General features: G+C 39.9%; 1 protein-coding gene across 2 annotated transcripts in view; it reads left to right on the forward strand.

Moving 5' to 3' along the window:
- The window catches only part of dagla (diacylglycerol lipase alpha), a 182,979-nt gene extending 171,158 nt beyond the window's left edge, over positions 1 to 11,821 (forward strand). For both annotated transcript variants that reach the window (XM_003224134.4, XM_008115870.3), the window contains one exon: positions 154 to 11,821. In XM_003224134.4, the coding sequence (XP_003224182.1) occupies positions 154 to 1,081 (928 nt within the window). In that variant the 3' untranslated portion in view covers positions 1,082 to 11,821. The remainder of the gene's footprint in view (positions 1 to 153) is intronic.
- Positions 11,822 to 26,442: the final 14,621 nt, after the last annotated feature.

The following is a 26,442-nucleotide window of genomic DNA, read 5'->3' on the forward strand; positions in this document are numbered from 1 at the left end:
CTTCCTGCTGTGTAATAACTGCTATTGTGTTGGTGGATGTCGTGATGTCATAAACAAGGAGTCCTGTCTGCAGTGTGCCCTGCTGTGGCTTGTTCCAGGAGATTACAGGGTAGCTTTGTATTAGTCTCACATTTCTGTATTCTCCTTTTGCAGGAGTAAGCCTCAGACTGAAATCAATTTGGAAGGGTTTTATGAGACCAAGCTTCTGTCTCCAGTGCAGAAGGATCCTGTGGAGATCCTGCTTCTCGATACCAAGGAGCGCCTTTCTGTAGAACTGCAGGACCGGCGTGCTCCTCTTGCCACAATGGAAAGCCTGTCTGATAACGAATCCATCTACAGCTTTGACTCAAGGCGTTCCTCTGGTTTCCGTAGCATTCGTGGCTCACCCAGCCTCCATGCAGTTATGGAAAAAGATGAGACTCACTGTTTTTATATTGATCCAGCAATCCCTGAGGAGAACCCCTCTTTGAGTTCACGGACAGAGCTGCTTGCTGCCGACAGCCTCTCCAAACATTCACAGGAAACTCAGCCTCCTGAGGCCATGCCCAACAGCGGGGGCACCACTCCTCAGCGGCAGTGCAGTGATGAAGAGGCTGGCAGTGATACTGACCACATTTCCTTCACTCCTCGGGAGGAACTGACCCTCCAGAATGGGAGGCTCAGTGATGACCCTAGTCCACAAGTACTGGAGTTTGCAGAGTTTATAGATAGCCTCTTTAACTTGGATAGCAAAAGCAGTTCCTTTCAGGACATCTACTGCATGATGGTATCAGACAGTACCAGCGATTTTGCCGAGATGCCCAAGTCTGTCAGCGATCAGGAGATCCTACTAAGAGCACAGTATGAACCTAACTTAGTTCCAAAGCCCCCTAGGTTATTTGCAGGCTCAACAGATCCTTCCTCAGGCATATCAGTTTCTCCTTCTTTCCCCCTGAGTTCTTCTGGAGAACTAATGGACATTACGCCTACCGGCATGAGTAGCCAGGAATGCCTGGCCACTGACAAAATCCGGACTTCTACTCCCACTGGCAATATGACCAGCCCTGCCAAACATGAGGACCTTGTTATCTCAGCCCTTTAGTAGAGGAGGTGGGGAACTAGCTACTCCCATACAGTGAGTCATGGGATAACACTTGGAGGAGCTGGTCACTTGACTAGTGAGAGTTGGGGAAAAATACGTAGGGATGGGTGGTGACCCTTCCTAAGTGCTACATTAATGGCACCAAAAGAATGTCAGCATGAAGGATGCCGTAACTTGGGTCATGTTCTTAAGTTAGGAAGAAGAAAAATCACTGCCTAACACAGCCTGCTGCTTTTTGAGGACCTTGTTAATTGAAGTTAGATGGTTGGTTTCCCTACCTCAGCATATTTGTTCAACAAGAAGGCAGATTTCCTGCCTTTACTGCTGAAATTAGGATGTTACTGCCCATAAGCTAGAGAACCAGGATTATTGAAGCTGATGGGTCAGATAATATTCCTATAATCTTGGCAAAATGAAGGAAATTGTGACTTTGAGCCCTATTGCACTAGCATGTCATGTTTGACCCAAGCACTTGTTCTGGTTGTCATCCTTGTGATATAATATTATTTCTGATTAGACACACACTCCTGTTTTATAGCAATTAAGCTGTGTTCCAGAGGAATGCAGCCACCTCCTCCCAACCTTAACTGGGTGCAGTGAGAATTGGGATGGGGCTGCATGTGTTGCTCCCCGATTCAATCTGTGTTCAGTGATAAACCAGACTTCTTCTGAGAAGAAAGTTGTTACATATGCCGGAGATCTGCAGGTCATTCCCACATTTCCTCACCCACTGGAGGGGTGAGAGGTCGCCATTACAAATCACAATGAGCTAGTGACAATCTTGCTCTCTGACATAATTTTCATCTCTGTTGGCATGGACTGATTGGTTTAAACTTTATTTGTTATTCAGGAGGCTTGCTGATGTCTTTCGTTATTCCCTGTATTCTTATGTCCAGAACCACTTTGTCCCTATTCATGACTTTTCACTAATCTGCAGTGTCATGGCAGACCAATCCTGGTCTGTCCCTGAGTTCAGGGAAAAGATGGACTTTTACTGCATGTTGAAGTCTAATGTATGTTTACAGAGTTATTAAGCATTTTAGGAGGTATTTATTTAAGCAGATGGGAAATTCCTATCTTGAAAAGCATTCTCTCTGCTCCTTTGTATCCCTTCCTCCCAAGAAAACAATGGGATGGGCAAGAAAAATGTTCTTCCTATTCCTTATTGGAGAGTAAGGACAGAGTGCCTCTGTGTATGCATCCCTTCAGTCACCATTCATATTAGGGGCTTCTCAACATTGCCCAAAAGTTCAACAGCAGTTCATGGAGTTGCATCTCGGCCCCTCATCCTGGAACTTGGTGCTCATGATTAAGAGAACTTCAGTAGTCACGATGGGATGTTGTCACTGTAAAATCACAGGTATTTTTCATTGGCAAATGTAGGAGTAAAAGAAGGTTACGCATACTGTGATCTGCCATCCTTATATTGTACTGAAGTATCATAACACATCGGAATGTGGTATTAATTCAAAGGAAAACTCTTACTACAGGTCTGTTTCTGGGCTGTGCACAACTAACTAGCTATGCATCACTGCCCCTTGGGTACATCCTTGATCCAGTCCCCTAGCTTTGCAGCCTCAGGTCACAAAGCAGAGTGCCAAAACAGAGGGGGCTCTCCTGTGCCTGTGGAGCACCAGTAAATGGCTGGTTCAATGTGTGGCTTGGAGGCTTGGGAGGATTTCTGCTTTTTTGGTAACTAAAAGTGCCATTGTGTGCATATCTACCTGGACATAAGCCCAACTGCATTCGTTCAGTGGGACTTTACTTGCCAATAGGTTGATTAAAGTTACAGCCTTAGTTCAGTTACCCAAGGAGATTCCAAAATCAAATTGTTGTTTTACATATTTTAACCGTTCTGTGTTCATTTAGAGGGAAATCAGGCTTTATTAAACTCTGGAGATTTCTTGGTGGGTAAGCATACCTTGAACTGGGCTACAGATTTGGGTGTGTAAATCAATGCACCCATATTGTATTATATAAATGGCCCTACGGTATGACAGGGTGTTAGTTAATTGGGGACTTGTTAATTGAAATGCCAGTGTTGAATATGAAAACATAAGGGTTAATCCCCTTTTCTGCCTTGAAGTCATAATTAGTTGGAAACACAAAAGTTTTCATTTATGAAATCTTAGTTTTCAAAATGTGAATTTTATTATTTAGGATTTAATGTTTTAAAGGTTCCGCTTTTAAATGTCCACTTATTTTCAACAGTTTTGCAGTAAGGAAGAATTATTTCCCTCTTCTGACCATTTTTTTTAAATGTATGTGTGTTTTGTTAAGTAATTAGATACTGTTTTTATAGTTGCAAAGTTGGCTCACATAATGGTCTTAAGGCAACTGTTAGTCCCAATGAGGCTGATAAGGCAGCCTTCTTCACTGAAGACACAGTGGAGAATTGTGAATGGCTCAAAGCAGAACCAGAAAAATTTTTAGATCTTAGATTTTTGAAGAGAGCACAAAATAAATTGCAAAATTTCTGATGAAATTAAGGAAGATGTGGTTGTTGCCGAGTTTACATTGCAAGTGCTTTGTGGTAGAATAGAGTGGCCAAACGGGGTTTTCTGCTTGGGGATCTGTAACAATCCAAGCAGTCTGTTAGTTTTGCAGGTTCACAGCCTTGTGAATGATCCAGTGCTAATAATTAGCACCCAGAGAGCGCTTTAAATTTCAAAGCACTTTATAAATACATTGAATGAAGCTTCCCAATGTTTGTGGGTCATGAGAATGTGGGTGGGGGAAAGGAAAGGGTGTGTGAACGTGTATGTGTGTATGCATTCAGCTTATCTACTGTATTTCTGGATGGAGGTAGCACTGTCTCCAAAAATCTAACTAGGCTATTTGAATGCAGTTTCATATCTTATTAGATTTAGTTTAGGCTTGAACTGTCAAGCTGTAAGAATCCTGGGGAGTTGATGCAGCTTTGCTTGGGGATCTATTAATTTGTTGTCTCAGTAGTGGTCAGACTGTGATTGATGAATTAAGCTATTGCACTACAGTGTCACACCTGACCTGAGCAGCAGTTCAAAGTCATTTCATGGGGTTTTGCTAGCTTTCTTTCCTTTAAAACCAGTTTCGTTTTTATTACAAGAGACTGTTTTTCCCCTCTTCCATGTCAATGTCCAAGAGAAATCAAGACAACTGTAATTTTTTTGTTCAGCTCACCTGTATGTTGTGTAATAATAAGGCGGTTGCTCAGAAGAAAAATACACAAATTTTGGGGGCTAACACTTTTGCACTGACTAGATTAAAATAGAAGTTGACTTGGAACATCTATTTGCTATACAACCTTATAGTATCCTGCCTTGCCTATTTAACATCTCTTAGCCTTTGTTCTTTCTAAATATAAGAAATATTTCAATGTTTCTCCAATACACCTTGGATTTCTTCTTTCCTTTTTGCAAACATATATCCATTTCAATTATAGTAAACAGCTCAAAAAGCACATGTTGCTGACACAGAAGTTCTTCCAGAGACATGGCTCCTAGTGCTATCAGTCCAACAGCACTTTGCAGCTATTGCATACTTCTCTTCTTTAATTAGATAAAATTAGTAGTGAGAAAACAAAATAAATTACAGATTTACATTTTGCATCACGTGTCAGATTGGCCCGATCAGTCAGTTGCAGTGCAAAAGCCTCATCCAGAAGCACCCATCCACCCTGGATTCACTATTCGGCTTCATGCCTAAACATATTGCTACCTCTTTCAGCCATGCTACATCCTACGGCTTATCATGTTGATTCTCTTTGTACTTTGATGGGCTAGTTTTTGGTCTCTTCTGCCATCTGCTTACTCTTTCAACTCATCCAGGATTACTGAATTTAGGATGGGATTGCACCATTCTGCTGTAGGTTTAGAAAAGAGTAAGGCAATTAATTTACACTCAGAGGCTATGTTTTGAGCACTTTAAAATAAAAACATGTCATCAAAAGCACTTCACATTTCTAATTCTGCCAGGTTAACTCTCCTTCTTCAAACTTCTCCTCATTCATCTTTTTATTCCCTTATCTCATTATCCTGATTCCAAAATGCTCTATTTCTTTGCTTCTAACCTTTCGTCCTAGTTATCACCGAGGGCATCTCATTGGTCAAAATGCTTGCTTTCATGTACCTAGACTTTGCATTTCAAAGTGAAAGGTTTGCGCCAAAGGAATGTTGTTGCTGTATTTTTCTAGCACTCAAATTATAGGATGTTGACGTGGTAAAACATGGTCCCTCTGGCATAGTGATCTTGATTATCAGGTTCAATTCAGTTGCAAGCATCACAGGTACCTGTGAAGTAGTACTTGCAAGAAGCACACAATTCCCCCTTTGCCCTTTTTGGAAATGTCTAGGCTGGTCGGTGGCATTTAGTTCCTTCACTCTTCTTAGTCTACAGCTGCACTGCTAAAACAATTGCTCTTGGACAGAATATGCACACATGAACACACACACGTCAAAAATGAGCAAGACAGGTCTACATCTTAGTGTTTTACTATTACTCTCATTTCCGTAACCCTTAACTGTTTCATTTTTTTTAAAGTGCTGTGTGCTTTCTCACATTTCAGAGCCAACCCTGTCAGTTATCAAGAGCTGTTCACATAAAATGGGTTATGATGGACAACAGTTTGGGATTGAGTGTGAAAAATGCTTAAAGATAAAATCCTGCATAATTCATCCTGTGAGGCTGCCTTATACAGAACTTGGTTATAGTACCTGTCCATCCATCCCAAAATGGCCTGCCTTAGCAATGGCTCTTCAGTGCCTTAAGCAGAGTTTTTCTGCCCAATATCCTTTCTAATTGGAGATGCCAAGGACTGAACTGGCCTATAGATGAAGTGTCTATTCGACCATTGAATTCTGGCTCTTTATAAATCCTTTATTTGATGTCTGTATGCCCTTTAGCTGAAACGATAAATATCTTAATTTTTTTCAGTGGAAATATTAGGCTTTCTTGCCTTGTCATTCTAAAGAACCTAATAAGCAGTATGTTTATCAAAGCCTTGAGCTTGACCTGCCAATGTGATGGAAATCTGCATCTGCTTTTACAGTCTGTTTGGTGGTGTGCCTTGTTTGTCGTTGAAAAGAAAACCATTTTATATTTTGATGATTTGTTCTCCTTGTTTCCTTACACTAAATTAAAAATCTCTTTAGCATCAAGTACTCTGTTTGGGGAAGAGTTTCTATTCTGTTTAAGGTCATTCTTTGTAGTAGTTTTCACTTGTCACCACTGAATGTCTGAATTGGCCCTACCATACAGCCTCATAAGATATACTGTAGTAACATTTTAATACAGAGCAAAGACAGAGCAGTTATTTTCTATCATATCAGAGCAGTTAGTTTCAAAAAAATTCAGTCTCAAAATTATTCCCAAAATTTGGATAGGTTATGAGAGCAAGAAAAATTATATGGATCATTTGTGGGAAAACAGCCTTTTGTACTCTATTCCCTTTTGCCTCATTTGATAAGACAAGAAATGTATGTGTGTTGCCAGCTACAAGTCATCCCTTTACCCTCAGAAGACAATGTCAGTAGACCTAACTAGAAGTAAACTTTAGTGAGCACTGTGAGACCTAAAGTAAACCCTGCATAAGGTTGTTCTGTATGAGACCTACCCACAACCCTATCTAATGTTTTCTCCCATGTAATAGTTAAAAGCTATAGCCATTTCATTCTGTTTTCAATTAAAATAAAAAAAGTGAAGGAGAATGAAGGAATAAAGAAATAGTTTAGAGACTGATTTATTTTATCTTGAAATTTTATGGATATAAGTCAACTTCAGATGCAGAGCTTGTTGCTTGCTCTCCTCTTATGTAGGTAGCTGAAAACCGATGCTATTTCTTTTAGTTCTAAATTGCTGAAATTCTGGTTGCTCTTTTACATATCTCTAACTCTTATATCTTTCTTTGTCTCTCTGGTTCTTTTTCATATTCTTTCCCTGACTCTGTTTTCCAGCTTTACTTACATACATTATTTTATTTTTTTCTGCCATTGTTTTGGCTAATCATACAGGGAATAAAGTTCTCTTAACTTTGTTTTTACACTTAATCTTCCAAAGCTGAACTTTTACATGTCTTGATAATATCCCTTTGCCTCTCTTAGTCAGAGCATCCTATCAAATAAATCCTTATTTGCCAACTCCTAAAACTGAGCACAGATTGAAGGTATAATTCCTTCAAAAATACATCCGTTGTATGCACTAGTTTTTTTTATGTACTCCTTAAAGCATAATATGTGACACACCTTTTTATGTACTAGCATGATGTTATAAATGGATATATGAATATAATTTTGTGCACCCATTTCCACTCATTCATAACCTTGATTTCCCCCGTGCTCCATATACACTTGGGTTATGCATGTGATAGTTGCTATGTAAAGGTACTTTCTAGTTACTCGTGTGATACCATACTCGTGTCTTTAAACTTACCCCATGTCACTGAGGTCAAACAGAATAACCTGTACAGCTTAGCAAGACTGAAACAAAATTGTGAGATATGAAAAAGTAACAAAAGAAAGAAGTTACTCCAACGTGCCATTTGGATGTGTGAGAGCCATGGATAAACAAGTACTTCTGCAGTCTCGTGACATATATTATTGGAAACATATTATCAATATACTACAGTTAGATTTGGCTTGTGATAAGGCTGGAAAAATACTCGTGTATTTTGTTATGCTGTGTTTTTCTCTAAAATCTGTTTCTCATTTGGATGTATTTTCTCTCATTGTGTGATGAAACAGAAGATGAATGCTCACTTGTTCATGGACCTTTTCTTTCTCCTAAAAAAATATATGTAACTTTCAACTGTCTTGAAATTTTTTCACTGTCTTGAAATTCTAAGTCTTCAGATACTCTCAACAAATCCATCTTGCAAATTGAAATAACTTCTTTCTTTTGTTGCTTTTTCATATCTCACAATTTCTTAAGCTGATGCCCAACAAAATCCAATACTAAGATTATTAGGAGTGCACTACAAATATTTCTACTCTTCTGTGAAAAAAGAGCAATGGGATGATATGGTAGGGATCTTTTCATGAACAAAAACATTTCTCATTACTTGTTCTTGGATCTGTATTTTGAAAATAAAGTCCAAGGATAATTTCTTGGTGTATCCAGCTAAAAAATCTAAGGCTAGCGGTGCTGCGAAAGGCATATACCAGAAACCCTTAAGAGTATTACTGCCTTTCAGAGTAAGCCAACAGTGGTCTGACTCCATATACATTATCTATTTATGGTATTTTTGTACCACTCATAAACAGGTTCTATGGGTGGTTTATTTGGGGAGACTGCAAACCATGAAATATAAAATCATTCAAAATAAAGAACAGATTAAAACTGTCATGATAAAACCATTTACTACAGAGCACAGTTGTGCCAAAGGCCTTAAAAAGTACTGAAATACGATCAAGAAAAAAGGTCACTTGATGCTTAAAAATGACAGTGTGAGGAAGTAAGCCTCTTTGAAAGAGGACATTCCACAATCATGGTGCTACCTCTGAAAAGGCCCTTCATTTAGTAGCAACCCATCTCATCACATCTATCAGGTACATCCAAATAAGGGCCTTTGAAAATGCTCTTTCTGATATCTTTCTGATAACCTGGCTGTTAAGTCATTTAAAATTTAAATTTTAATATCAGCACTTTCACTTAGGGCTGGAAACAGAGCACCGCCTTCTACCATAGGCCTTTGCCAGCTTGCATGGTAGAGTGTCTCCCATCCAAAAAGGGAGAAGAGTACATTGATGAGTCTTCTGTACTGTGGGACAATGTTCCAGGAGCAATAGATGGGTATAGTAAGATCTGTAAAAATAGGCTGGGGACCACAAGCAATACTGTTGTCTCCACCTTCAATATCTTAGCATATATTTCAGATCTGAGGTACCTATTATGAGATGAAGATAACATGAATAAATTATAACTCAGCAGGTTCTGATCAGTCACTGGAAAAGCAATGAACAAGATACATCGGAAAGAACTACAATACACATTGACTGCATACAGACTGTTCCTGAGATATTGCTGCATCACTTCAGTGTTTTGTTTTGTTTTGTTTTTTGGTTTTTCCACTGTCACTCACTCTTCTGTTGTGCCTTTGTTTCTTTTGAGATGCAAAAAATATAAAGGGACAAAGAGACCAAGGTCCTACCCCAAGCAGGTGGGGGGATAATATTCCATCCACAAAGTTACATATCCTACTCCCGCACATAGTCATTTAAGTCCTTTTTAAAAATATTTTGGATAGGGCACAAGAGGCTATCTGCTGACCCCCTGTGCCTTTCCCAAAACCTCCCACCCCCCGAAAAGGTTAAGCCCCAGGAGGGAGCCACTTCTGGCATTTCTTCTTATGAATGCAACAGGAATAAAGCGGGGAGGCAAATGAAATGTTGATAAATTTGGTTTAGAGTGCAAAAGAAATGTGAGAGTACACACTGGCTGAGTATCCCGTTCTATCCTTTTCTCTTTGCACTAAATTGGTTGGGATGCTTTCCTGCTCTCTTCCAGTAAGCAAGAGCATGACAGTTTAGGGGAAAGGGAGTTTGTTTCACAAAGGGCTACAGAATATCACCTTGTGCTCCATCCTGGATCACATATGCATGACTGAGGCAACTTCCACACAGCTGTATAAAATCCACGTTGAACTGGACTATATGGTAGTATGGACTCAGATAATGCAATTCAAAGCAGATATTGTGGATTATCCGCCTTGATATTCTGGGTTCTATGACTATGCGGAAGGGCCCATAGTCACACTTCACTCCTGCTTATGTCACTCAGAGGATTTTGGCCAATATCACTTGGCTTCATTCCTTTTATCTTCATGTATTGCTGCCTTGCTTCTCTTGTAATGTGCAGGAGAGATGGCACTTGGAGTCAGTCTTCATCTTTGATGTTGTTGGCTTTAGCCAGTTATCCTCCTCACTCAGGCTGTCTTAACAAGTGCCAATAGTGGTGCCTCATTAATTCAAGTAGGTATTCTCCAGCTTACCTACACTATACATAAACAGGTTAGTCTGTGAGATGAGACTGTTGATCTTTCTAATCTAGGAAAGCTCTCTTGACTGGAGACATGCTTGGAATTGACTTGAAGAAGTGATACTGGATCTATTCAATATGCTTTCATTTTTCATTTGAAATTATATCTAAAAATGCTTCAGTTCTGATTGTTGGGAACAACATCCTTTCAAAATGGCAAAACTGACTTTGTCCTTCCATCTAAATTGGACTGCAGCACAATTGGAGTACTTTCCTTTCATAATCAGGTGTTTGTAGTTTTGGGGACACTTTATTTTTAACTCCCAGTGTTTCATTTCTCTGTTAAACATCACCTGATTCTGTAGTCTAACTTTTCTCTTAGCATAAGTGAGTTCCAACCAACTTTCACGTCTGGGCCTCGAAACCCAACAACTGACTACACACTGGATGGAATAATTTTAAGGAAAATATGCTGCAAACAAAAGCATTGGGGCTTGTGTGCACCCGTTGTTCATCACAACTTCAGCAGGGCCCAGATGTTCAAAATCCTGAGTTCATGCTACATGAGATGCTACTGAAGGGACTCATGCCAGTCCCAAGTGTCATGTTAGCATTCAGACTGTCTTACTGGTATTTAACTGCATGGTCTGACATGTGTTTACCCAGTTTGGATGTATTGTGTGTGTAGTGCTATTGCACAGGCGATAAAATTGACAGTGCACTATCACACATTGTCATTATTATTGGTGTTCATATCAGCATGTCACAGGTGCCTACTGGCAGCTGCTACCTTGCAGAAAAAGTGTCTTATCTGAAACTATGACACGGTAAGCTGCACTTAATTCCCTCTCCTAAGTTGCTATAGTCCTAGAAAAGAGTTGTTTTAAAGCAAAAAAACTCATACCTTCTTTCCCCTCTATTCTGATTGTTAACTTCATTGACTGATGCCCACCTATCACATATTGGTGGCCAAGTGCTTTCCACCGCCTCTGTCTTTCAAATGCTGGGCATGGTGGGAGGGATGTCATCTTTTGCACTCCTCTGCATTAGCCTGAATTTACGTTGGTACACCTATAATGTTAACTGCCTGCCTAGCCTCTGGATTCGTATGCAGGTGCTCACTTGTTGTGCAGATGGAAGACACTTACGTGGATTCAGTGTTATGAAGCACTCACTTTATTTATGGAAACTTGGGCTCTTGCCTGTATGAGGGGCATTACCAATTATTTTATTATTCTGTAACAAAACTCTGTTATTCTGTATTTGTGTACAGAAAATCACTTTACTTCCTTCAGCAACAGTTACAACTATTTTGTGTAGGAATGTTCCACTGCTTTTATCTCTCCTTATTTTTTTAAATATCTTCTGCTGGGGTACGTTGGAGCCAGGCGTTTACCAGTAGACTCCTGCTTCTTGATAGTTTAATTAAAACTCTTCTTCCCTTTGCAGGAGAAAAGTATCCTTCCTATGCCTCTGATCCTGCAGTCCTCTGATTCCAAATCATGGATTCCACAAAAGCCTTTTAATGCAACCATTGGAAAGGCAAGTTAAGAGTCCATGTGCTGTTGCCACTTGCGACACCATTCATTCCCCCCTCTTCCAGGAATGCTATCTGTTGGATCCCTGCTCTGATTCACCCCAGCATGAAGGCTCTAGGGAACTCTGAGCACTCTACATGTGCCATTCTTATGTGACTTTTTTACCTATGTATGAAAGATATGAACTAATATTGCTGTAAAGAAAGATACAAATTATTATAACATATTATATAAATATATATGTATATAACCGTTCTGTATATTGTATACCTCAGTGCATGAGATGATTGTTGATGTGTGATTGGAAGACACCGTGTGGTCCAATCCCTCTTAATATCTATAAAGCTGAATAATGATTAGACCTAAGTGCAACATCTGTAGTTACCATATTCCAGAGAGAATGTGCATGACTACTTATGATGCACCAATACTTCATTCAATCTATCATTATCTCCAACTCTAAGGGTAGCTAATCAGGCACCACTGAGAAAGACAAAACTGAACAACCAAGCTGCATTTTAAATGGAAAACTCTTCAGTCACTACGATAGAAACTTTGTTTGGTCAAGTTCTGCCCCACACATGCTCTCAGTTTTGTAGGATTGCTGCCTCTGTAAACCTTTAGAGCAGAGTTGCAAAGTGTGCCCTCCATAACTGAGTTATAGATAAGAGCTAAAAAGGCAAATTTTAATTTACCTCAACCCTGGAAAACCTTGTGTTAGGTTTGCATTAGGGCCACAATAAATCGGAAAGCTTGAGCACACACAACAATAAAGTAATACAAGCTCTAAACATGACTTGATGGCATGCCCTGTAGAAAATAAATAATCAGTCATATTTTCTGGTGATGTGGGGTTAACTAAGAATATGATAAAGACATGGAGCACTGATGATGAAGCAATTTTATTTTTATTGCTTCACAGAGTAGTACTCAGACCCTGTAAGATGGATAATTCTCCTTTGACAAAGGTTTGCAAACATGACATATTGTAAAGTGCATTTCCTGTATTGGAAGGCAGCTGAATGAGATGATTTAACTCTATAGTTCTATGATGCTAAGACACTAATCATAATGGAAAACAGCACATGAGAGTGCCTGCAAATTGTGGTAATAAACTTGAGTGCTAAAAGTGAGTTAAAAGTGAAAGGGAGTTCAACAGTCTAGTATTCCTTAACAGTGAGGAGTCACATAATGGCAAGGTAGAAAGAGGCTTGCTAGAAAGACAAATATGCTATCACAGGTATCTTTGAAATTGGTTCAGAGAACAACGGTGATATCTCAACAGGCATTAGATCTCCAGGAAGAATATTTTGTCAATCATTTTAGTGATGAATAATGATGAACATAACTTGGGAAGAGAAAATCATGCCTGCGGACTTACATATACTTACTTCTAAGTTCCATTGAAGTGGAGCTTACATCCAGGACTACACCATATATTAAGTGACACAATAAATGATAACTGAAATGAGATATAGGGATGTACAAGACGAATAAATGCATGCTAATTTACAAACCTTTAAGAAGTACAAGAAGCAGAAAAAGGCTCTCCTGTAAGATTCTCGGCAGAAGAAGTGGGTCAGCATATCCCTTAGGGTAGTTAACCAATGTCATAATTCAAATAATAAAGTTGGACATAACCTGAACTATTTATGACAAACCTTCAGGCCTAAGGCCATTTGGTATGTCTTTAAAAGTAGATAACACATCATAAAGCACATTTAAAGCTAACAAATTATACTTCTAAAAACGAAGATACTTAATGAATAATATATCCACATCACAGAAAAATAAGTTCCACTAAGCAAAGCATTGCAGTATATGGGAAAGCCATTTTCAGCATTAAAAAATGAAGGTTACAGCAAAAAGCAATTTTCTGAGAAGAGTGAATGCACAGAACAATACATAATCTTAGATTCCGTTGGCAATTCATCCCAGCAAGAGCAGACTAACATGAGTTAATACATTATTAGATTATGCTAATTTGACAAGTTGCCATTCTAGCTTTACATATTTAAAAATGCACTTCACATCATTTCTGATTATTATGATTCCTTGTTTCCAAAAGAAAAATGGAGGTTTGGTGCTGTGTGAGCAGATTCTAGCTACCCTCAGCGAAGCAGGATTTGAAACTCTGGTGTCTGGGATGCAAATTAGAGACGTTGCCTCTTGGATTTTACTAAATATCTAGTCATGAAAACTTAAAATATGCATATTGTTACTGAACAAAAGCTGTTTGCCAGGGCTGCTAGATCTCTCGGGCTGAAGTTTCACCTAGTTCTGGGATAAAAGTGCCAGGGCTCCTTGGTGTCGTTGGTCTTGAGTACTTTCATAGAGCATAGCTTCTGATCAGAATACACACAAACTCCTGCCTGTTCCTCTCCTCACATTAGTTTGCCATTTTTTAAAAGTAATGTTTACAAAGTAGTAACAAAGGGCACAATACTCTCCATGTTAAATGCCTACAAATGGTGTAGGGTTCCTGATTCACGCTTTATTTGACAGTGTTATACTAAAGTACAACTGCGATGCTTACAGTGATACAAACACATGTTCAGCCCACTGCAGTGATGTCAGAGGCTGGAGGCAGGGATCATCTCCACTCAAAAATCAGTAAGAAAAATGATTATGGAAAACTTTTTCTGATAGACTATAGGTATGCTCCTCTGCACATCTACTGAAAAGGAAGTTCCTGGAATTCAGTGGGTGTAGCAATGGAGACTCGTATTCCTTAGAGAGGAAGGATGAAAAACCTTTGGCCCTCCAGATATTTTGAACCACAACTCCCATGATCTCAAACCATGTTGAGTGGTCATCTAGGACTTTAACTCCAAAATCTTTGGTGGATTAAAGGTCCCCATTCTTCTGTCGTAAACTATATATTCTAGTAAAACATGGCAAACATTGAAGGATGGAGCCCCCAGTGGCGCAGCATATTAAAGCACTGAGCTGCTGAACTTGCAGACCAAAAAGGCATAGGTTCGAATTCGGGGAGCGGAGTGAGCGCCTGCTGTTAGCCCCAGCTTCTGCCAACCTAGTAGTTCGAAAACATGCAAATGTGAGTAGATCAATAGGTACCACTCCAGCAGGAAGGTAACGGCGCTAAATGCACTCATGCCAGCCACATGGAGGTGTCTATGGACAATGCCAGCTCTTCAGCTTAGAAATGGAAATGAGCACCAACCCCCAGAGTCGGACACGATTGGACTTAATATCAGGGGAAAACCTTTACCTTTACCCAATTGAAGGATGAAGAAGGACCTAAACTGACATACTATTGGCACCTTATGCTGGTAAAACAACACTGGCTAGGCAAAAGCCTCAGGTGGAGCAGCTATGATGGCATTGAAGAGTGTACATTGCCAGTTAGAAATTCATTAAGGAAGATCAGGTTGTGTTCTCAGTTTACCTCTCTTTTTATATACGGAAATATAGTCTGCTCAAGCAGGCTCTATGCAATAAAATTTATTGTTGTGATTCAATTTGCTCTTTAATATCCAAGGCTGTATCTGGATATTCCTTGCACAAATACATATGTGTTTATCGTAGTACAATATTACCTCCAATAAAGCAAATGGCATAGTGGGTATGTTCTTGATAATAGATGCACCCATTAGTAGGGTTACTTTCTTGGTAAGTATAACTCTGCAGTTTAAGGAAACCACAGTCTTCATGAAAAACATTGCCAGAAAGTTGATCATTTCAATCAGCTGAGATTCCTGTAATGTCACAGGGATGTATCGTCTGTTGAAAGGGCAGAACCCATACTTAACACATAAAGAGAACTCTCGATGGAAAGAATTCAGAATTGTGCTGCCCTCATCAGACCTTCCAGCTTGGGAGTTGCAAAGGAAGAATTGCTGTAAAACATTAAAAAAAAGAAAAAAGAATGTATGCATATAAACACGTTTTCTTGCATCATATGCTTCTATGATGACCTCAAAAAATCATTCTAAACCGTCCAAATTTCAGTCAACAATTTTGTATTTCCCCCAGGAAAAACAAAGGTTTAAATTTACATTTGATTTCCAAATACTTTCCTCTGATTTTCGGTTATTATTTTAATAGTTTTTAAAGATGGAACATGCCAATCCAAAATGCAATTTAGCATGTTAACTGCAGATGTGCTTTGACTTCATTAGAACAGCCCAGAGAGCCAACCACTAATTATAAACAGGCTAGCAAAACCAGACCAATGAAAGGCTTTGGTCAACCCCACCTGAGGTTGCCAATGCTTAAAATGGACTCTAACTTGGACTGGGAATGTGCCTGATGTAGATTTAAACAATATCTAATAGCAATTCCTATAATGTTGCTCAGAGGTATGTGAAAAGTACCTCCTGATACTGAACATGGAAACTACTTTTCAAAAAAGGAGATTCAGACTGAACTCGAGGAAGAACTTTCTGAAGGTAAGAGCAGTTTGATATTGAACATGTGGTGGACTCTTTCATTACAAGTTTTTAAACAGAGGTTAGATGGCCGCTTCTTAGATGTGTGCTTTAGCAATAGATTCCTGCATTGGCAGAGGGCTAGACAAATTATTGGGTTTCTTCCAGCTCAATCTGAAAGTCTTCCTTTTAAAATATTTTACATCCAAACAGAACACCCTGCTGTGCTTATTAGTATCTGCCTGGATCTACCTTTTGAGTATTTGGGGGAAGGACTGATCCTTCTCCATGACAATGTCTCAACAAGCCATCTAGACCTCCAGCGCCACACCCAAGACTTCTCTCAAGTCCTCAAGAAGAAGGAAACCTATGAGAGGGAAACGGGCCTCCAGATAGAAAGGCAGAAAGACAGATTTGGGGTTATTATTTCTAGCTGGTGGGAAGACCATTATATTTAACAGAGTTCCCCACCAGTGGGTTTTTCCTTTTTTTAATTTTTTTTTTACTCTTGTACTGCTTTACCTAATTCTGCCCCTAACTGCCTAGTAATAAAAGCCCTTTAAAGGGAAAAACTGGTAACTGATAAAATGTCTCGGTAAAGCCGAGCTGAGCACTCCTTTTAAGTCCCAGGTGCCCTTCATCCATATTCAGAGGCAGTACTTCTCTCTCACTGGTTGAAGATGTTATACCCCTTGGTGATGGTTTGCCCTGGTGTTTTACTATTTTAATACAAATATTGCCCAGATATTTTCCTCATTTGAAGACAAGTAGGAAGACTCCAGTACATATTGTTCTTCTGTGGCAATGAAACAGAAACTGGTACAATAGGGGTCTTATCTTTCCTTGCCAGCAGGTGGAACCCTTTCCTTCTGCTACTTCTCTTGTTGACTTCACATAATTCTTTTTGTGACTCATGATGTTTCTTGGAGCTCAGAATCCCACTATTTATTTATTTTTATTTCCATCATTTATATGCCACCATTCTCACCTGATTATTATCTTCATCCTCCCTTTTCTCCAATCTGGGACTTTTCAGTTTACAAATATTTAAACGGATAAGGATAAAATATACATCATACAAAACTTAAAATATAATTAAGCTATCAATTTAAAAACTGTTTATAACTGTTTAAAAGAACAACAGTTTTGGTTAGAGAAGAGCACCCAAAATGATCAAAGGTCCAGACCTTCCCCAGGCCTTCTGAGGAATGGCTTGGGGAAATAGTTATGTTTAGCTTAAAGAAGAGAAGGTTAAAAGGAAGCGTGATAGGCATATCTCAATATTTGAAAGGATATCATATTGAAGATGGAGCAAGCTTGTTTTCTGCTGTTCCGGAGATAAGGGGACACCGAACAATGGAATAAAACTACACAAAGTATGCCATCTGAACATGTGAGTGAGCACAATGATCACTGGTGGTGTTCTTACGAAATGGAAATTGGTTCATGAACATGAATCAGAAGTGGGAACTAACAGGTGCAATGGAAGGATGCAAACATTAGGAGGACATAGAGCTGGTGTAAGATATCAAGGCCCTGCAACTTAGACTCAGAGGTGGTAGTGGAGACAGTTGCTTCCTCCATTGGTGCTCCCTGCATTAACTTTTTCTGAGCCATATCTTTGCTTTGGTGGCTTTATATCAGGCATGAGCAAACTTTGGCCCTCCAGGTGTTTTGGACTTCAACTCTCACCATTCCTAACAACCTTGTTTCCAATTTATGGCAACCCTAAAGTGAATTTATCACGGTGTTTTCTTATCAATATTTCTTCAGGAAGGTTTTGCCTTGCCTTTCTATGAGACAGAGAGAATACATCTTTCCCAAGGTCACCCACTGTGTTTCTGTGGTTGAGGAGGGTTTCAAACCCTGGCTTCCAGAGTCATCGAACAATGCTGAAACCACTACCCCATGCTGGTTCTTATCCATTTTTCTTTGTACCAACCAAAACATCACACAATTGTGAGCATGCTTTGTGAGATCTCTAGAGCTCTTTCTCAGGCTGTATAACATTTGAATTGGGGTGTGTGTGTGTGGGGTGGGAGAGATAAGAGTAGGCCACAACATTAAAATCAATAGATGTCTCATTTTTCTCACATCTCTATTCATATCAAAGTTCAGAGGTGTAATATCATCACATAAGGTCTCACGCCTTCAGTGAAAAGGGACAAAAGTTCATGCTAAAATTAAAAACAAACTACTTCCTTTCATCCTCCTCATTATTGTTAATGTCGTTGTTGTTGTTATTATTATTATTATTATTATTATTATTATTATTATTATTATTGACACAATGACATAGTATGACACAGCAAACAAGATAGATATGCTGGATTTCGTGTCACAAAATCACAAGTCAAACACTTCCCAAGTGTTTAGGACTGTGTGATGTATTTTCGGATGATGCGTGCAGATCCCAGTTGGGTGGCCTTTTGCAGTTGGCAGATCGTAATTTTGTCAATGTTTATTGTTTCCAAATGCCAGCTGAGATCTTTTGGCACAGCACCCAGTGCACCGATTACCACCGGGACCACTTGTACTGGTTTCTGCCAGAGTCTTTGAAGTTTGATCTTGAGGTCCTGATAGCAGCTGAGTTTTTCCTGTTGTTTTTCATCAATTCGACTGTCACCCGGTATGGCGACATCAATAATCCAAACCTTTTTCTTTTCCACAACTGTGATGTCTGGTGTGTTGTGTTCCAGAACATAGTCAGTCTGGATTCGGAAGTCCCACAGTATCTTTGCGTGTTCATTTTCCATGACCTTTGCAGGTTTGTGATCCCACCAGTTCTTTACTGCAGGGAGGTGATACTTGAGGCATAACTTCCAATGAATCATTTGGGCCACATAGTTGTGCCTCTGTTTGTAGTCAGTCCGTTTGATTTAATTACAGCAGCTGAGGATATGATCAATGGTTTTGTCAGCTTCCTTGCACAGTCTGCATTTTGGGTCATCAGCTGATTTTTCAATCTTGGCCTTAATTGCATTTGTTCTGATGGCTTGCTCCTGGGCTGCAAGGATCAGGCCTTCTGTCTCCTTCTTCAGTGTCCCATTTGTGAGCCATAGCCAAGTCTTCTCATCAGCTTTTCCTTCAATTTTGTCAAGGAACTTTCCATGCAATGCTTTGTTGTGCCAGCTGTCGGCTCTAGTTTGTCCTTTTTATCCTGGGCAACAACCGAGCCAGTATAGACTTGGTTTTGGTTTGTTTCTCCATAATGCTAATGGGTAAGGTGCTCTTAGTTCCACTCCTCAGCTGAGACCTCTCTGGCTTGGTTGGACCTGCCGGTAGTTACACTACCGCCAGCACAGCTCTCAGCATCCTTGGAACAGTTAAGTCGCCCCACCACGACAAGATGGCACCTATGGGGGGATTATTATTATTATTATTAGTAGTAGTAGTAGTAGTAGTAGTAGTAGTATATGCCAGGAGTTTGGTTTGTTTGGTTCTTTTGAAATGGAAGAGTAGAACTTTGAATCATCATGCACTTTGGGGATGGTTTTATTTATTTACTCTGTCTCTCACCTTCCAGGCAAAAGATTGACAAGCATTTTTCAGGAAGCAAGCAATTGCATCACTGATGTTGCAACCACAACCATTAAAGTCAATAAAAGTCAATGACCTAGGAGTGAGTGACTTAGAAGTCTAGAATATGAAGGCAAGCAGCTATAAATTGCCACAATATACATCTCCTCTTACACAGGTTACTGAATGAACAGTTCTGTGAAGATAAACAGATATTTTTAGCAACACTGTTTTGTCCAAAGGACACTGGAGTAACCTAGAGTAGCAGATATTTCTGTCAGCGTAGCTGTTTATAAGTCTCCCCACATCATGACACCACCTCTTGTAAAAGACATGCAAACTATTCCCATCCCCATCTTTTTGATGGGATTTCACTGTTCACCAAAACACAGTAGAGTGGGCTTTTGATATTCGTTGGGGTTCAGTTTCAGAACCCATTGTAGATAGCAAAATCTGTTGATGCTCAAGTCCTATGATATACAGTGGCATAGTAAAATGGTATTCCTTGCACAAAATGGCTTTTTGGATGTTTTCTTCCCAGTACACCATGTAACAAAATTTGAAAAGTGTTCTGTTACTGGTTTGAAAGTGTTGTTTCCTGCTTCATTGTGCAGTACTTACTTTGAAAGTAGTTATACTCCAGAAACTTTGTTTTTGTTTTTTATCCTTCTGTTACCTGAAACCCAAAAGTTTTTCATTTTCTTTTATGAAAATATGCAATGTTTTAACCTTTCAAAACAAAGTTTTGCAGTTTAATAAACCTTTTCCATGTTTTTATTATTTAGGGAATGACATTTATAACTCAGGAACAAAAATCGTGTTACATAGTGATATTTGCAAGCTGTGGATGGTTGAATCTGTGGATACAAAATCAATGGATATGGAGGGACAACTGTATGCTTTAAGCTCCATTAAACCGCAGGTTCAGGGCCCAGCATGCCTGGCTTCCAAAAGATAAAATGAGACACAGATGGGTTGAAGGCAAAATCAGAGGTTTATTTTCAATTGTCAGAAAGGATATCAGTGGGGAAAGCACTCCAAAGTACTGACATACTGCAATTGCAAATACAGAGCATTTTGATTTAATTCTGACAGCTATTTAAGAAACCTGTGCAAGCTCCTGTTTGGTTTAGAAACTGTCCAGCTAGGATCACATACTGAGTGGCTCAGAACTCTGTTCGACATCATCATTGGTTGGTCCTTCATAGTGGCAGGAAATGTAATAAGCTATCATTAGAGCATTTGAAGTGTCAGTCTGTTTACTGAATCACCTAGGAGAGGGGCGCAATTGAGAAGTAATGCGGTGTGTCTGGTGATAATGGGCTGGGTTGGGTCAACTTATTTTCAGTTCCAGTGTGGACAATGGTGTTGGGCTTAAAAAATTGGGTGCTTCAAGGTGTTGGCCAAGTCAATAGGTCTCTCCATAGGGGTCCAATACTGAGACTTGGGAAAAGGAGCATTCCCAGGCTAGCCAGTATTGTATCAGGTAAAACAGGCAAAGGGTACCTAAAGGTTCTGACACAAATTCATTGTGTGTGTCCCTCCCATTCCTCACAGTACATTGTCTGAAGATTATGATAATTTCCTCTGGGTGTGAGTGGGTGAGGCACCATTCTGGGAAATTTCTTAGAAAGATTACTGTAGGGCAATGAGAAATAACCATGTGACTACCTATATTTCCCAATGGAGCCATGCCTCATAATTCATAATTTTGGGATCTAATTTTTGATAACACAACTGTATAGCACTGTACCTACAACCCAGATTCTGATATTCTTAAGCAGGCTGTTTCAGTATTATCTGCTTCATTGCAAACAGTCCTTGGCAAATAGCACACAAGTCACAGTGATGCTTCTAACTGAGAGATGCCACTCTTTCTCTCTCAGTTTTTAATAGGAAGCAATTGTTGCCTCAATGGATACAGGAAGAGGAGGCTGATCACAATGTGGATTTGTTACTGGGGAGAATCAGGAAAGGCTGTTGGAGACAGCAAGGGATTGCTTCAACGACCAAACTCTTAAAAGCAAAGGGGTGATGGAGGGGTTGGGTCATTGTAAGAGGTACAGAGCAAAAACAAGAGGGAAAATTGGAGAAGGCCATTTGAAGGGGAAAGGAACAGTGAAACTTTATGAAACACAATTAAGTTGTAGTAATATAAAGTACCGTATATATTGGAACAAGGTTGAAACAATCACTTTAAGGTAACCCTTCTGAATTTTCTCCATAATTGTTTTTCCCATTATTGGGCAGGTGGTGCTGAGGGCATAAAAAAAGACCTTGCCAAGTTATACATAGCCTGCGGGCTGCATCATTCTTAGCCTATGGAAAGAGATCTTGAGACTGAGATAAAGAAGTTGATAGCATTTGGTTCTGTACATTTAGGCCCCAACTGCACTGACATATAATGCAGATTGAAACTGTGTTATATGGTCAGTGTAGACTCTTCATCAGATGCATGAAATGAAGTGTTTAGGGACATACATTAGTTCTTACAAATGAGCAGGTTGTGTGAGTAAATAGCAATTGAAATGTTGAGCAGGGTAACTATAGGTCATTCGTGAATCTCAACACTTTTGGGAGGTCTCAACGTAGGCAGCAGAGGATACTGAGAGAGGAAGTCCAAAACACCTTGAGAAATACAGTATTAGAATCACTGCTCTAGACCAGTGTTTCTCAACCTGGGAGTCAGGACCCCTGGGGGAGCTGCGAGGGGGTGCCAGAGGGGTCGCCAAAGACCAGCAGAACACACATATTAATTCACAGTGCTCTCTGGAGGTAGGTGAACTACATCTCCCCTAAATCACTGTCAATTCCTCCCAAATCCCTCCAGTATTTTCTGTTGGTTGTGGGGGTTCTGTGTGGGAAGTTTGGCCCAATTCTATCATTGGTGGAGTTCAAGGGGCTCAATGATTGCAGGGAAACTATAAATCCCAGCAACTACAACTCCCAAATGTCAAGGTCTAGTTTTCTCAAACTCCACCAGTGTTCACATTTGGGCATATTGAGTATTTGTGCCAAGTTTGGTCCAGATCTATCATTGTTTGAGTCCACAGTGCTCCCTGGATGTAGTTGAACCGGAGCCTCTGGTGGCCGAGGGGATAAAAGCCTCGTGACTTGAAGGTTGGGTTGCTGACCTGAAGGCTGCCAGGTTCGAATCCCACCCGGGGAGAGCGCGGATGAGCTCCCTCTATCAGCTCCAGCTCCATGCGGGGACATGAGAGAAGCCTCCCACAAAGATGGTAAAACATCAAAACATCCGGGCATCCCCTGGGCAATGTCCTTGCAGACGGCCAATTCTCTCACTCCAGAAGCAACTCCGGTTGCTCCTGACATGAAAAAAACTCCAAAACTCAAGTTCAATGCCCACCAAAGCGTTCCAGTATTTTCTGTTGGTCATGGGAGTTCTGTGTGCCAAGTTTGGTTCAATTCGATTGTTGGTGTTGTTCAGAATGTTCTTTGATTTTAGGTGAGCTATAAATCCTAGCAACTACATCTCCCAAATGACAAAATCAACTGCCCCAACTCCACCAATATCGGGTATTTGTGCCAAATTTGGTCCAGTGGAAAAAAATACATCCTGCATATCAGATATTTACATTACAATTATAACGGTAGCAAAATTACAGTTACGAAGAAGCAATGAAAATAATTGTATGGTTGAGGGTCACCACAACATGAGGAACTGTATTAAGGGGTTGCAGCATTAGGAAGGTTGAGAACCACTGGTTTAGACACTACCGGTATTTGCACAGATCAGAACTGGATGAAATGCGGCTCCTCCAATGTTGCTGAACTGCAATTTGTTTCGACCCTACACAGCATAGCCAATATTGAGGAATGCTGTGAATTATACTCTACCTTGCTTACATTAGTAGACAGTAAAACATATTGACAACCTTTCTTCTCAAATGCTGCTGAGAAAACATGGATAATGGGAAAGGACATTTGGGCCTAATAGCTCCTTTATAATATTCTCATATTCTTATAGCTTCAGGCTGTAGCATGAATATTATTCTTTCCATGTTCAAAAGAATTAAAGACTTTGGCTCACAGCTTCAAAAGGGGGGCGGAAAGCAGCAACTACACTCTCCATTTCTCAGTTTGAGGAAATGTTTGTATATATGGAATTGGGTTCAGATCTACAGCTGGAATGGAATAAACCAACAAAAATGTTTTGCTTCCGACCCAGATGCCTGAAGTGTGTCTTTATGAATGGAAGGGAAAGGGTAAAAGATAACAATTGTCTTAATAGAAGGAGTTGGTTAGAAGAGGGAGGGTGTGGGTGTGGAAAAGGCTGTTGAGCTTTTGCTTTCCAGTCCTGAAAGAATAGCCCTATTACTCTTCCCAAACCTCAGCCCCCGCCTGTTCTCTTGTCCCCTCCCTGGAGAAGAACTGGTCACAGCACAGCTGTGAAAGAGAAAGATATATATTTATATATGTGTGTGTGTAAGTGAATCTGCCCTTCTGAATTGGTTTATGGGACTGGACAAAACCTCATTGTGTGCTTTATCTGCTCAGAAGAGAATGGGCCCACAGTCTTTGCCTGGCATTAGCTCTGCCTTTGGTTAACTGTGGTCAGATAACTGTAACTTCATTTAGATACTGTACTTTGTGTGTGAGTGTGTGTGTGTGATTATTATTTATTGTGAGCACATCTGGAGAAATACACAAACACTAATCCTCTTGCTGATCTGTTGAGGGAGGGAGTTGACAGATTTTTAAGAACACAGGTTAAATATCCAAATCAACATCAGCTTATTTAAGACTTTTTGTTTTGTTTGTTCCTTATGTGTACCTAAAGTTTTATCACTAAGGGCCCTTCCACACAGCCATATAACCCAGAATATCATGGCAGAAATCCCACAGTATCTGCTTTGAACTGGGTTATCTCAGTCCACACTGCTATATATTCCAATTCAAATGGAAATGAGGGATTTTATTCAGCTGTGTGGCATAGATGCACTATTAAGTAGATGTCTAATAAACTTGGGCAGGAAGGATTTTTATTCTGCTGCTGTTTTTGAATCTCAACCTTTTTATTCAAAAGTAGCTTCCAGCGAGTTCATTAGGATTTACTCTCAGGTGAGCACACTTGCTGCTATGTAACACAAACTGTGAGAAATTTATGTAGCTGTAGCTCCTTTTGAAGTAAATGGGATTCTCTAAAGTTGGGAAAGAAGAAAGACACGTTGAAACTATTTTATGTTCTCATGATCTCCCCTTTCTTTCTGTATGACACACCAATATGGAAGTGTACACAGTGAATAATAGTCAGGATTTCCCTTAATGGTAATCCCAAGGTATGTGAAACTGCTTTTCTTTCTTAGGACTTTCTCTTTTGGAAATATAAACTTGATTTTGAGTTATTCCTGAATAGCTACACGTCTAAGCTGTATTTTTGCTGCCACATACTCTCCAACATTTCCTGGATGAAAACCGGGGTATATGTTACAAGGCATCACCAGGGTGTGGTCAAAATGTCTAAAATGATTAGTGAGGAAGAGGCTGCAGCAGTTTGCTTTTACCCGAGCTGATTGGGAACAGCAAAACTGCTCTCCTTACCCTCCTCTCTTCTTCTGTCTTCTGACTTAATGCAATACAAACTACTTTCCCCTTTGAATTTAGTTTGCTGTAATTGAAGTCAGATGAAGACAAAGAGGTGATTTAGATGAAGGGCTAGAAGGCATGATCATCACTTCTGCAGATGACACCAAATTGGGAGGGATAGCCAATACTCCAAAAGACAGAACAGAATTCAAAACAATCTTAACAGATTAGAGAGATGGGCCAAAACTAACAAAATGAACATCAATAGCGACAAATGCAAGATACTCTACTTAGGCAGAAAAAATGAAATGCAAAGAAACAGAATGGGGGGAGGCCTGGCTTAACAGCAATACGTGTGAAAAAGATCTTGGAGTCCTCAAGGACAACAAGTTAAACATGAACCAACAATGTCAAGCAGCAGATTAAAAGCCAATGGGATTTTGGCCTTCACAGTGTCTAGAAGGTTCTATTCTGCCTTGGTCAGACCACACCTGGAATCGCACTGTGTCCAATTCTGGGCACCGCAATTGAAGGGAGATATTGACAAGCTGGAATGTGTCCAGAGGAGGTCAACTAAAATGATCAAGGGTCTGGAGAATAAGCCCTATGAGGAACGGCTTAAAGAGTTGGGCATGTTTAGCCTGCAGTAGAGAAGGCTGAGAGGAGACATGATAGCCATGTATAAATACGTGAGGGGAAGTCATAGGGAGGAGGGAGCAAGCTTGTTTTCTGCTGCCCTGGAGACTAGGACACAGAACAATGGCTTCAAACTACAGGAAAGGAGATTCCACCTGAACATTAGGAAGAACTTCCCCACTGTGAGAGCTGTTTGGCAGTGGAACTTTCTTTCCCAGAGCATGGTGGAGGCTCCATCTTTGAGGCTTTTAAGCAGAGGCTGGATGGCCATCTGATGGGAGTGCTTTGAATACAATTTTCCTGCTTCTTGGAAGGAGGTTCAACTGGATGGCCCACAAGGTCTCTTCCAACTCTATGATTCTGTGATCTATGATTCTATGATTCTTTATGAAAGGAGGATAGCAAAACCAGGGCATTGTAAAAGCAACTGATAAAGTGGGATGGCAAAAAGTTAATTGAAACAGTAGAAGGATATGTTGTTGCCGCTGTGACCTTTTCCAGTACTCTTCCATATTCTGTGAAAGTGGAAGTTTGTTTTGTTCCTTAATGTGAACAATATGTATGAAGAAAACAAAATTATCTCCTATATACGAATTTTTACTTTGAGGTGCTTACCTATTTGCATCGACATAAATGCGGCCCCTTCTACACTGCCATATAAAGTCCAGATTATCTGCTTTGAACTGGATTATATGGCAGTGTAGATACATATAATTCAGTTCAATCTGGATTATCTGATTTAATCATCTGGATTATATGGCAGTGCAGAAGGGGTCTG

Source organism: Anolis carolinensis, chromosome 1 (genome assembly GCF_035594765.1).
Source record: "Anolis carolinensis isolate JA03-04 chromosome 1, rAnoCar3.1.pri, whole genome shotgun sequence".
NCBI classification, from domain to species: domain Eukaryota; kingdom Metazoa; phylum Chordata; class Lepidosauria; order Squamata; family Dactyloidae; genus Anolis; species Anolis carolinensis.